We start from the raw sequence: 12,986 nt of genomic DNA, 5'->3' as shown, positions 1-12,986 counted from the left end.
ACCCTGGCTCAAGCTGGCAGCTGCAATCCTCTAAGAGACCGGGGCAGTCACCTCACCAATCGCCCTGCCTCTGCCCCTGTGCACGCGTCCCTATGTCGCCCCCTGGTGGCCAGCACAGGCCTCAGCACTCACATTAGATGATTTCCCTCCACTGCCCTCTGAATTCTTGGGGTGCGGGTTAACTGTTCTGAAACCGCTGTGTGTGCAGAGTGTTGAGTAACTAAGTGGGTGGTGGGGTCAGGCTGTCTCTTCTGGAGGGAGGACACCATAATCAAGGGAAGGAGGCCAGAGGATCCAAGTGGTACTGGATTAGGCTGGGAGCATCAGTAAGAACTCACCTTTAACTTAATACACATTTAGAGGTTACATTAAGAACTAGCTTAGATATGTTTAGATACACAGTTAGTATATATGCATACACTTCCTTGCTCTTCTAGCTAAGCCCAGAAGTAATGGCATGCCAGCAGTGGTGAGCACCCCCAGTGCCCAGATCTTGGTTTTTCACGCCATTTTCCAATAAAAGTGACCAAAGGGCCTTGGTGAGTGGCTCTAGGAATGGGGCAGGGAACATCCAAGATGAACCAGGAGCACCTTACAGGACCAGAAAGTAGGGGTGTGCCGAGAAGAAATTAACAAAGAAAGGCCACAGAGGCGGGGGTGTCAAAGGGACACAGGAGCTGGCTGGAAGAGATCCAGTGGCCAGAGCTGGAACGGTTTGAGCAAAATAAGGTATCGGGTTAGCTAAAAAGTCCACTTGGTTTTAAGTGAAAATAAAAGACATTTTTCATTTTCACCAAGAACTTCATTGAACGATGTATTCATTAACCAAACGAACATTTTGGCCAGCCTAATAGTAGTGGATGACAACCCAAAGTATAAAATGAGAGTTCGTAGTGATATAAAGGACTGAATAGATAACATACAAAAAACACAAAAGTACACAAACAGAAACCCTCGAGAGCTCTGTAGCATGCAACACACAAGCCTGAGTCCTCCCTGGCCTGCAGGACTGACCCTGGCTTATGGCTCTCTGGTCCTCCTCCCTGACTGCCCAGCTCAGGCCACCTCCCTGCCTGCTGCACCTCGAACACGCAGGCACTTTCCCACCTGCAGGCCTTCTCCTGAGCTGTTCCCTCTGCCTGGAGGGCTCCCGGCCAGGTCTGTGCAGGGCCTGCCCTCCACCTGCAGTGCCCCTGTGTTGCTGACCACCTCCCAGAAGAGCCACCCCTACTCCAATCCCACTCCACCTGCTTCTCCAGCCTTACTTTCTTGGCATTTTTCACTATGGAACAAATATCACATGTTCACCTCCTGGCCTTTGCTCCCCACCTCCCCCACTAGACACCAGCTCAGGGTGAGGGTCTCCAGGGCAGCGCAGTTTCTGGGACAGAGCATGGCACGCAGTAGATGCTCAATAACCAGCCGTGGACTGAGCGAAAGAAAGAATGAAAGGATGATGGGTCTGGTAGTTTGTAAATAATCAATGACAGCATCCACTCCCCAGGGGGTCCCGGCTCCTAGGCTCACTGGTCCTTCTGCCTGGTGCCTTCCCTCCATTCTCCAAGAGGGTCTGGAAGCCTTCCTCGACTGGGTCAGGGCCTCCTCTGGGTCCCTGGAATGTGATTCCCTCCATCACCGCACAGACCACACCCCAGTTCCAACCCTCTCAGCATACCTGAGCCAGCCCCTGAAGGGCAGGATGGGGCCTGACTTGCTTCTGTAGCTGGATTAGTCCCTGACCCGGGGTAGATCAAGACCACAGTGGGCTGCTCACTGCAAGAATCACCAGCTGTTGAGTGGTGGGCAGCACCTGTCTTGAGCCCATGTGCTGACCATTGCCCTCTCTGCCCCTACCCACCCCAGACTGTGGGCTTCAACAAGTCAGGGACTCTGCCCCCAGTGGCCTGGCACCCCAGGTGACACTGAGGAAGCCCCCAGTTGATGCTGGATACTTGGGATAGTGTGAATCCGGCTCCATTTCTCACCAGCTAGCAAAATCCTTCAGAGCTGGCTCCAGACCACCTCTGGAGAGATAAAGCAAAGCTTTCTCAGGCCCCTATGACCACTGCATGGTTTCCTAAAATCCCTGGTGCCACAAGCCAAGTACTGTCATCTGCCTAGCTCCCTGAGCATCTGAGCACACAGCCTGTCTGTGAATGGGGTCATTTCTGAGTTACCTCCAAATGCCCAGCCCAGGCCTGGGGCACAGGCCCAGGGGGGCTTGAAGAACCAACAGGTGTGTTCCCAACAACCCTTGATTCTATGGGCTCCTCTGCTGAAGTAACAACACTGTAAATGCAACATCAAAACTGGATATCACAAGATCATATAGAAGTAACAGTTACATGCAATTGTAAGGTTTATATGTATGTTTGTCATGATAGCTCAGTTGGTAAAGAATCCACCTACAATGCAGGAAACCCCGGTTCCATTCCTGGGTCTGGAAGATCCCCTGGAGAAGGGAAAGGCTACCCACTCCAGTATTGTGGCCTGGAGAATTCCATGGACTGTATAATCCATGTGGTCACAAAGAGTCGGACACAACTGAGTGACTTTCACAGGTGTCACACCAGCCAGTAAACACATTGCTGAATTCTCCAAGAACAGAAACCCTCTCCGCACACCCTTGGAAGGGCCACGAGGTGGCTGGATTGAGCACACGGCAGCCAGGGCATGTGGTGGCAGGAGGTGCTGGGACAGGGAGGCCCAGGCTGGGGTTCTCGTGGGCCAGGCTTCCAACCACCTGCCAACACCTACGACTGGACTGTCCTGCTGTGATGGGCTGAATCGTGTCCACCAAATTCCTGTGTGGTTGTTCTAACCAACCCCCACCACCCCCTACCAGAACCTCAGAATGTGACTGTATTTGAAGACAGTCTTAAAAGAGGTCACCAAGTTAAATGAGGTCATGAGGGCAGGGTCCTGATCCGATACAACTGGTGCCCTTATAAGAAGAGATTAGAACACAGACCCAAACGGAGAAGACCATCTGAGGACGAAGGCGGCTGTCTACAAGCCAAGGAGAGAGGCCCCAGGAAGAAACTGACTCTTCTGATCTCAGACTCCCAACCTCCAGGACTATGAGGAAATAAATCTCTGTGGTCGAAGCCTCTGAGTCTGTGGTATTTTATTTACGGAAACCCAGCCACTTCTTCTCCCCAATGCTCAGTCTGCTCACCTGTAGAGTGGGGAGAAGGGGGCTTCCCACGTGGCTCAGCAGTAAAGAACCTGCCTGCCAATTCAGGAGGTGTGGGTTTGATCCCTAAATCAGAAAGATCCCCTGGAGAAGGGAATGGCAACCCACTCCAGTATACTTGCCTGGGAAATCCCGTGGCCAGAGAAGCCTGACAGTCTATAGTCCATGAGTCACAAAAAATTAGACACGACTTAGCAACTGAAGGACAACAAAGTGGGGAGAGCCTCATCTAACCTCACAGGTCACTGCGAGGGTCAGGAGGCTCTCCACGGTACCTGGTGTGGCCTGCGTACCAGACACATAAGAAATGTCTGCCAGCCCCTGAGTAACTACAACGTGACAGGCAGTGCCCAGGGCCCTGGATGTGACTCTTATTTATTCCTTAAACAACCCAGAGAGGCAGACACATCAGATGTGCCCATTTAACAGATGGGGAAACTGAGGCATAAGGCAGCTACCTGGCTTGCCCCAAGACCTCAAGGCGGGTTAGGTGGTGGAGGTGCAATGGAGACCTGGTCAAAGGACACTGGTCCCACAGACACAGCTGCTGTTGCTCCTTCCTAGCCAGCTGCTCAGGCCCAGCTGGGCAGCGGATAACCCCAGGGGATCCTGGCAGGCGAATCCTTCCTGGGCTGGGCAGGGTGTGGACAGGCTGCACGGCCAGAAGCTGTGCTGAAAGACTGTGGCTGCACTGCCGCTGGAAATCGTGAGAGTCTGGGCACGGGAAGGGGCATACGTGTCCCCAAGCTCTAGAAGCCCAGTCTTCATCGCCCCAGCTCAGGGACTCTGCCTCTGTTCTCCACGCAGCCGTCTTGAGCTGGGCTCAGAGCCAAGGACCAAGCCTCAGCCCCCTCCCCACCCGGAAGCTGGACCCTGCTCAGCACTGCAGCTACTGTCAGAGTCCCAGCTCTCAACCAGACACCTGCAGCTGTTCCCGGGGCAGGCCCTCCCCGCCCTCAGGTCTACGGGCAGGGCGGGAGGGGACCTGTGGGGCTGAGGCTACAACCTCCGTGTCCCCAGCCAGACAAGGTCCTCAGATGGGTCCCCCAGGAACAAGCCCGAATCCCATCCTCTTTCTCTTCTCACACAAGTGGCGGCTCCTCTCTGGGCTGGCACAGCACCTCCCACCTTGCCTGCTTTTGCCCTCAAACCACCCGGGTCAGAACTACACCAGCATAAAGGACCATGGCTGTGCAAGGTGGGCTTTCTTTGTTTCCATCACCTGATATCTTTCAGTTCAGGTCAGTTCAGTCTCTCAGTTGTGTCCGACTCTTTGCGACATCATGGACTGCAGAATGCCAGGCTTCCCTGTCCATCACCAACTCATGTCCATGAGCTTACTCAAACTCATGTCCATCGAGTCGGTGATGCCATCAAACCATCTCATCCTCTGGCATCCCCTTTTCCTCCCACCTTCAATCTTTCCCAGCATCAGAGTCTTTTTCAATGAGTCAGTTCTTCCCATCGGGTGGCCAAAGTATTGGCGTTTCAGCTTCAGCATCAGTCCTTCCAATGAATAGTCAGGACTGATTTCCTTTAGGATGGACTGGTTGGATCTCCTTGCAGTCCAAGGGACTCTCAAGAGTCTTCTCCAACACCACAGTTCAAAAGCATCAATTCTTTGGGACTCAAGCTTTCTTTATATATCTTTGGTAGTGGTTTAATCGCTAAGTTGTGTCTGACTCTTGCAAACCCATGGACTGTGGTCCTCCAAGCTCTTCTGTTCATGGGATTCTCCAGGCAAGAATACTGGAATCGAACCTGGGTCTCTTGCACTACAGGCAAATTCTTTACTGACAGCTACCATGAAAGCCCACGATAACCTTAAGTCAGGCGGTCATTATGATACCATATTACAGATGAGAAAATGGAGGTTCAGAGACTTCAGGTCACTTGTTTAAGATTGTGAAATCAGTCAGGAGCCTAGGTGAGGTCTAAAGCCAGGTCTGCAAGATTAGAAAGCCTGGGCTCCTTCCACTGTCACTGGCTTCCCATCATGCCTGCCCTTTGACTGGCACCCAACTGGGTATTGTACTGACTGGCTCCAAAGCTCATACCTGCCTTACCAGAGCAAAGGCTCCCATCACAGAGCCAGGCTCCATACCGAGCCCTTCATGTATCTGTATTTACACCCTTATTCCTGACCGTTGGCCCATCAGGTGGCCTTATTATGATCCCATCCTGCAGGTGAGGGGGGTTATGGTATGGAGAGTGAAGTGACTGGCCTGAGATCAGAGCCAAAGGTAGGGGATGGGACAGGATTTGCACCCACGTGGCCTCTGTACCCATGTTATACCCATTTTATTGAGGGGCAAGTTGAGGCTTGGAGAGTGGAAGTGCCCACTCTCACCCCAGCCCCGGGACACACCCTTGCGGGGCAGTGTGTCCACCAGGAATTCACAGCCCACCCCTCACCTGAGCCGGGAGACCCGCGCCCTTCCCACCTTGCTCTTTTCCTGCTGGAACTCGATCTGAATGCTGGTCAGCTTGGCCCGCAGCTCCTCGTTGGCCATCTGCACCGGGTCCATCTCCATCTCGGGCTTCTCGCCCTTGCTCCGGCCTTTCTTAGACATGCTTCCTCTCAAGTTGAGACGCTGAGATCTTGCGTTCACTCCCGCCAGCCAGCAGGCACCACTCCCAGCTCCGCCGTGCTAACCAGTCTCGCAGGGCTCAGCTCCTCCTCCGTGTAAACCACCATCACTTGGGATCCTGGGAGAAGAAGGAGGCCAGGTCAGCAGAGGCGGTGGGGGTGGGGGTGGGGTAGTGTGCCTCTTGCCTGGGGCACTCTAACAGGAGTGCAGCCAGCATTCACCGAGGCCTCCCTCCCAGAGCTTGCACTGCTAACCCAAGGATGCCCTGCCATTCAAAACTGACCAAGCACTTCTCCAGCTGCATCTCCGGCTGCATCAGAATCACCTGGAAGCTTATTATGGTCCTGGGATCACCCCCCAGAAAGCCGATTTGCACGTCTCCCATGCTCCCAGCTGAGGTTCCCTGTGACCACTCCTCACTGAGTAACTCTGTCTGGTCCAGTCCTGGCCTCGTCAAGATGAGACTATGGCACCTAAGTGACTGTAAGCCTTGGTCTGCAAATGTCACTGAGCCTCAGTCACCGGATGCCGGTTCCTAAGGCAGGACCCTAGGGGGTCCCGTGGTTTCAAGGTACAGCCCACCTGGTACCACACTGTGCTCCGAGAGCACAAAGCCGGAGCAGGAATAAGGACCACACTCTGAAAACTGGGCTTTCAGACTCCTTTATGGAGTCTAACCTTTATGCTTAGCAGTTCCCTCCACACTCCCAGGACTAGCCCAGCACTAGTTGGCTAGAACAGCCAGCTCTGGGCCCAGCGGCAGTGCCCAAGCCAGCCTGGGGCAAGACAGTACAGGCTCCCAGCTCCCAGTGCTGTGCCCAGCCAACCCCAGGCTGCTCTGCGCTGTGAGCCTGACTCTGGGCCCTCTGCCCCTCGCTCTGCCTTGTTACTGCTTTCCGTGTGACAAACAGACATTCACTTACTTCCTGTCTATTTCCCCTACACCAGGATATGAGTTTCAAGTAAGCAGGGCCTACATCTGTTTGGTTCTCTCAGTGTTCTCCATGCTTAGTACAGAGCCCAGCATGCAGGAAGCACCCCATCAACACTTCCTGAGTGAATGAGAGAATGAATGAGTGACCACAGAAGACAGTTACAAGGCACCTATTATGTGCCAAACCCTGTGATGAGAGAAGGGAAGCATATCATCCTTGCAGGAGAGCCATGATAGAGATGAGACAAGTGAGTTGCAGACAAGCTAAGTAAGCTACCTAAGGCCACACAGCTAGTAAGTGGAAAAGAAAGTTTAGTCACTCAGTCGTGTCTGACTCTCTGCAACACCATGGACTATAGCCTACCAGGCCCCTCTGTCCATGGGATTTTCCAGGCAAGAGTACTGGAGCGGGTTGCCATTTCCTTCTCCAGGGGATCTTCCTGATCCAGGAATCAAACCCGGGTCTCCCACATTGTAGGCAGACGCGTTATTGTCTGAGCCACCAGGGAAGTCTTGGGAGAAAATGGAGAGAGGAAAACAAGAGAGCATTCCAGAGTGGTGGAAGACCAACCTTGGGAGGTCAGGGAGGAGACATGAAATCAGCAAGGAGAACAGTAAACGAGAAGTCTGCAGATTGAAGGAGAAAAATGGAGAACCAGGAAAGCTAAGGGAAGAAAGTGTTTCTAGAAGGAAGGATCCGACAGGGGCAGCTCCTGAGAGGTGAAGAGGAAGACTGGAAAGTGGCCATCGGATTCAGTAACATGGGGTCCGTGGCCTGGGCAGGGGCTGCTTGGTGGGGTGGGAGTTGGGAGGGGGCCAGGGGAAGTGTGGGATGGGGAGTTGTGGGGGGCTCTTGTCAATGCCAGTGGGTCTGGTGGGCTAGGGACGTGCGATGGCCATGAACTCCAGTCCAGCATGACCTGCTAGCCCTGGGGGCCCGGGATGTCCATCCAACTAGGAATCTGGGAAGGCAGTAATGGAGGCCAGTTACACTCTCTTGAACAGGAGACAGAGCTGTCTCTCAGCGTGCCATGGAGGTTTATTTGGGGTAATCAACCTCCACCATCCCCCCCACCCCAGATCGATTCCAGAAAGGTACATTCTGTCTTCAGAGAAGGATGAACTCCATTTGCTCCAACTGGACTTATCAGAGCACAAACCATAATTCATTCGTCTCTCCTCTGACCTGCCTCCTCCTGCAACCACAGCGCTTCTCAGAAATCGGCCTGGGCCTCTGCCGTGTGTCTCCCCTACAGCCCAAGGAGCAGGAAGCATCTTCCAGACCTGGGAAAGGGGAGGTTGCTCCCTCTGTTCCATCCTGTGGCCCCACAATGCCCCTTCTAGGAATGCACTTTAGCTAAGCAGAGATTCAGTCTCTGGACGAACACTCGGATGTTCTTCCCAGCGACGAAACGCTCAGCCACAACAGGTGGGTCAGGTAAATTACATCCAGGCGGTGAGAGCAAATCCCACAGGGAGAAAGGCCAGCATTGTAAAGAGAGGAAAAGACAGTGTCAAAGGACAAATATGATTTGTGATTGCAGTTTTCTGAACTGTATTTGTTCATCTTTTGCATTTGATCACAACTGTGTGTTGAGCAGCTGCGCGGCGCCAGGCCCTGCGTTGTGGGGACACAGGGGTGAGGAGGAGGTAGGCTCACCTCCCAGGCGTCAGCTGGGACAGCCTAGTGACGATGCGCCAGCAGCTACTTTTTCTCTTTAATACCCTTCCGAGTAGATTGAATTTTCTATTACTGTTTTACAGAAAAAATGATGCCATTTTTCTTAAAGGAAGGTGAAGTGAAGTGAAAGTACCTCAGTTTTCACATCTGTTTAATGGGATCCACAGCACTCATTTCATAGGGACCAGAATTTGAAGTGCTGGCAAGGTGCCTGGCCCAGTGAAGATACTCACTAAACAAAACAAAGCTAAATCTATTAGGAGGAGCAATGCCAGCCTCCAGTTGTCTCCATGAAGGCCAAGGTGATCTGTGCTGAATCTGGGCACTGCTAGAAGCCTTGGTATCAAGGCACAGCCCACCTGGTACCACACTGTCACAGCTTGCCAGTGGCCTGACAAATGGGAAGGCCCCTTTCCTTCCCAGCAGCCCCTCCCATGATCACTGACGATGCTTGGGAAAAAGGAGGTTTCAGATGAGGCTCTGAGCCCAGGGAAGCAAAGCACATGCCCGAGGCAGCACAGCAGGCTGGACACAGGCAGCCAGACTGGACCACCACTCTGTGAGACCCTGGGACGGCAACCCAGCCATGGACAGCAGAGGGAACAGGAATGGAAACCCAAGAGTATCTGGGGGTCATGAGAACAGTGGCTATTAAGTCTCCGGGGCCAGTCCCAGACACCACCTTTTTATCAGACCCTGGACTGGCTGGACCCAAGGCCCCCTTGGTCAGGCTCTCATGACCCCAAGAGCAGAAGAGCCAAAGGGCAGAGACAGGAGGCCATGCCTGGGGATGACCCAGTTTCTTACCCCAACCATAGCACCCCTTGGAAAAGCGCATCATCTCATTAGAAGCTCAGCACACATCCCCCACTTTACAGATGAGAAAACTGAGGCCTCAAAAGGGAAAGTCACAGAGACTCTCCTGCTTAGAAGCCATCTAAGGTTCAGGCCGCCTCTGAAGAGAACCCTGACCCCTGAAGGAGCACAAGCCTTTCAGGGTCTGAGTCACGCCACAGCCCCACCCCACCACCTCTCCCATAGCCACCTCAAACTCCAGGCCCGATACACTCCCCAGAAGGCCATGGTGATGCAGTTCTCTGACAGAGAAAGCCAATTCCCCACCCCTTTTCACGGCCAGCTCCCATTATGCCTTCTTCAGGAAGCCTCCCGGATGCCCTCCACATTGGTCAGGTGCCTCCTCTGAGCCCCCCAACTACAGGCTGAGGGCTGTCCGGTGTGTTTGCTCATTTGTCAGCCCCCCCTGACAATCAACCGCTCAAGGACAGGACTTGACTTCCAGCTTTGTCTGCTTCACCCTGTGCTCAGCCCAAAGCCTGAGCTCAGTATTTCCAGGACAAATGGACTCCAATAAGCTAAGACCAAGCCTACTGCTCTCGACAGCCACCTTCAACATCTGCCAGGCCGGAGCCTTAATAAATGTTGAGATGAATGGGACGAAAGAGGGGAAGGTATCCAGGGTTCTGGGCCCAGTCAAACTTGGCCTTGTGTCAAGAACACACCCAAAGCCAGTCTGGCCCAAGGCTTAGAGTGCCACACAGTGTCACAATGATCAGCCCACAGACAATGACTTCTGCAAAGGCCTTGCCCACCCCCCACCTCCAGGAGCAACTCTGGGCATGCTTCCACCTGAGATGAGCCTGGTGCCCACTCTGTGCCACGGCTTTTCATTTAGAGCTCACGGTGGCCCGCAGAGCCCAGCACAGCCCAGTCCTCACAGAGGAGCCCAAGAGTCTCAGCCAGGAGATGTGATTCCTCGGCACCATGCTGGGAAGGACAGCGGACCTGAGAAGGTACATTCCAGAAATCACGCTAGCCGTGGGGGGCAAAGGAGGACCAGACAGGGTCCCGGCCATCACCGAAGTTTCTAGCCAGGGAGACAACCAGGGAATGAATGCATAAATAACCCTGGATTGTGACTGTGCTAAAATGAAAGAGGAAACAGGGTATTGGAACCTGTAACAAATATCACTCAAGTCATCAGTGGAGGAGACGAGGGGTGCAAATGTGTCAGACCTCCTGGGACCTGCAGATCACAGACCGGGCCAAGACCAGCTTTAGAATGTGCAGCCGAGTGCGAAATGGAAATGCAAGGGTCTGGGTTCAAAAGCTATTCAGACTTTCATGACCATGACACAGAGCATTAAACCAAGAGGTGGGCCCCCGACAGCCTCTATGACCTCGCTGTGCGCCGGTGACGCTGGCCCTGGAAGGAGTTTAAGCGTGATTCTGAGGGTGCTTGGTTGGGCAGCAGGTCCCAAGCAACGTGGGTCAGCTTCTGGCTGATGAGGACTAGAGTGGGCTGAACAGTGGCCCCCAAAAGATATGTTCACATCCTATTCCTGGCAGCTGGGAACACACCCTGGTTTAGAAAAAGGGTCTCTGCAGATGTAATCAAGTTGAAGATCCCAAGATGAGAGCATCCAAGATTAGGGTGACCTTGACCTTGGACTTCTGACCTCTCAAACGTGTAAGAAAACAAACTTCTGTTGTTTTAAGCCACTCCATTTGTGGGAATTCTGGCAGCCACTGGAAAGCAATACATTGGGAAGGAGGGGGAAAAGAGCTCAGGGCACATATTCAGCACTTTGTTTAATGACTTAAGATAACTTAGCTTCTTAGCGCTGAGCTCTGCCGCTTTCCCGGCTGCCTTTCACATCAGTCGTAAGCCAGCACACACCACCCCGCACGCAACTCCCCTGTCCTTCCCACCCTCATAGCCTACCATCTCATGATTTACACACAAGGCTAGCAAGCTGAGGGGTCTGTCCGCCCAGCCCAGAGCAGAAGGGAAACAAATTCGCTTCACTGTGCAGCAGAAACTAATACAACATTGTAAAGCAATCACATTCCAATAAAAAAAAAAAATTAAAGAGCAAGGACATTAGAAGGGCAGAACACACTACACAACTGGCAGATGGTATTCTGCAAGAGGCAAACAGATAGGAAAATGAAAAGAGAGCAAAGGTTTTTCTAGAGAGCAAAGTTTTTAGGCCACACCCTTCCCCCACCCCCCACCCCCGCAAAAAATAGAGTAAATAATTCCTTTAACACTTAAAAAGCCTTCAAAGTAAAATATTAACACTCTGAGGACATCTCGTTCTCCAGTTATAGCAAATTAATAAGGTGCTCATGCGCACTGTCCACACTCTTTTCTTACTCAACACGGGTGTGAAACAGTCAGTGGAAGTTTCAAAAAATTTTAAGAAGTTATAAGTAAAGTCAACCGAGTCAGGGCTGTCCTGACACGTTTTCAGGGCTCAGGTGTGAAGGGCTGGAAGGGGCACCCAGAACGAGAAGCAGGGCTCAGTCACTCAGCCCAGCCCTGCCACCCACCTCTGTCATTTCCTAGGACTTTCCAGCCACACAGTGGAGCGGGCCACGCATCCAGTGTGTGGGGACTGGCATCACGGCTCCCTCCAGAGCAGACCGTCTGCAGCCAGGATTTCAGGGCCCCTGCTTCCCGTCACACACCCCAGGACCCTGGAGCTGGCGGGCCTCAGAAGTGATGGCAGAACAGCCACCGGCCCCAGCAATCTGGGAGCGCCTGGCCACCTGGGCCTATTCTACACCCTCTGGGTGGCGCTCAGCCTTCACCTTGGCCCCCAGGGCTCCTGACCCTCAAGTGTCCGACCACCAAGCCTTGTTTTCCCCCGTTCTCAGTGGCGTCCCCTCCTGCGATGGCTCTGGCCAGCCCTCACCCCTTCCTGCCTGACCGTGGCTTCCCCTGTCTCCTGGCCTGCACGCGGCCCCCCTCACCCAGGGGCAGTGGGGTGACCCTCCCCCGCCACTCCCTGCTGACCACCTGCAGGGGACAGGGCCCACAGGCACAGAGGGCAGCCCTCCACGCAGCCTGAGCCAGCGGAAGCCACCGTGGGCCACGCCTGCCGTCCCCTCCAGTCCTCAGCACACATTTCCCCCTGCCTGGCAGAGCCACCCCTGGCCACCTCCTAATTGTCCCAGGACTCGGCCTGGGCCAGGCCTCCTCCCTCTTTGGCCCCGCAGGGAAGGTGAGAGTGTCCTTGCAGCCCAAGCCTCATCAGGATGACTCTCAGTCACCACCTGAACTAGGAGGCCAGCGGGGTTGGGGATCACCACAGGAGAACAGACCCATTCTACAGATGAAGAACTGAGGCCCAGACAGGTCAGAGTCACTGGGAGTGGGGGCCCAGCGGGGAGAGGAGAACTCATCACTCCTCCGACCCCACCAGGAGGTCAGCAGAGCTTGCCGGGTGCTTCAGAGGCTGTGGGGTGGGTACCACCCACGTGGTCACCATGGGCGCACTGAGGTGCCCTCAGCTTCCACGGCCCCCACGGCTGGGGGCACCAGTGCTGTCATTCATCACAGCAGCTGGGCGCCCCACTCCCGGACTGGCTGACCCTTCACCTAGGACCCCCTCATTCCAGGGGTCACCAGAGCCAAGATTCCACCCCACCAAGACTCTCCCTACACCCAGGGCCACCCACTCCCCCCGAGCTGGGACTCTCGGCCCTTGCTACCAAGTCTCCCAGCTGTGAACCCTCCCACCACCGGGCCTGCATCAGGCTGACCTCCTTTGCTAGTCC

The 12,986-nt window shown here is 54.1% G+C and overlaps 1 protein-coding gene across 6 annotated transcripts in view; it reads right to left on the bottom strand.

Annotated features, from left to right (window-relative positions):
* JAKMIP1 (janus kinase and microtubule interacting protein 1) overlaps positions 1–12,986 on the bottom strand; it is a 157,431-nt gene that overhangs the window by 69,753 nt on the left and 74,692 nt on the right. For all 6 annotated transcript variants that reach the window (XM_059887636.1, XM_024993396.2, NM_001102251.1 and 3 more), the window contains 1 exon segment: positions 5,641–5,905. In XM_059887636.1, coding sequence (XP_059743619.1) covers positions 5,641–5,769 — 129 coding nt within the window. In that variant the 5' untranslated portion in view covers positions 5,770–5,905.

The sequence above is a fragment of the Bos taurus genome, chromosome 6 (assembly GCF_002263795.3).
Source record: "Bos taurus isolate L1 Dominette 01449 registration number 42190680 breed Hereford chromosome 6, ARS-UCD2.0, whole genome shotgun sequence".
Taxonomy (NCBI): domain Eukaryota; kingdom Metazoa; phylum Chordata; class Mammalia; order Artiodactyla; family Bovidae; genus Bos; species Bos taurus.
Note: the sequence above shows the minus strand (reverse complement) of the source record. Positions and strands in the feature narration are given on the sequence as shown.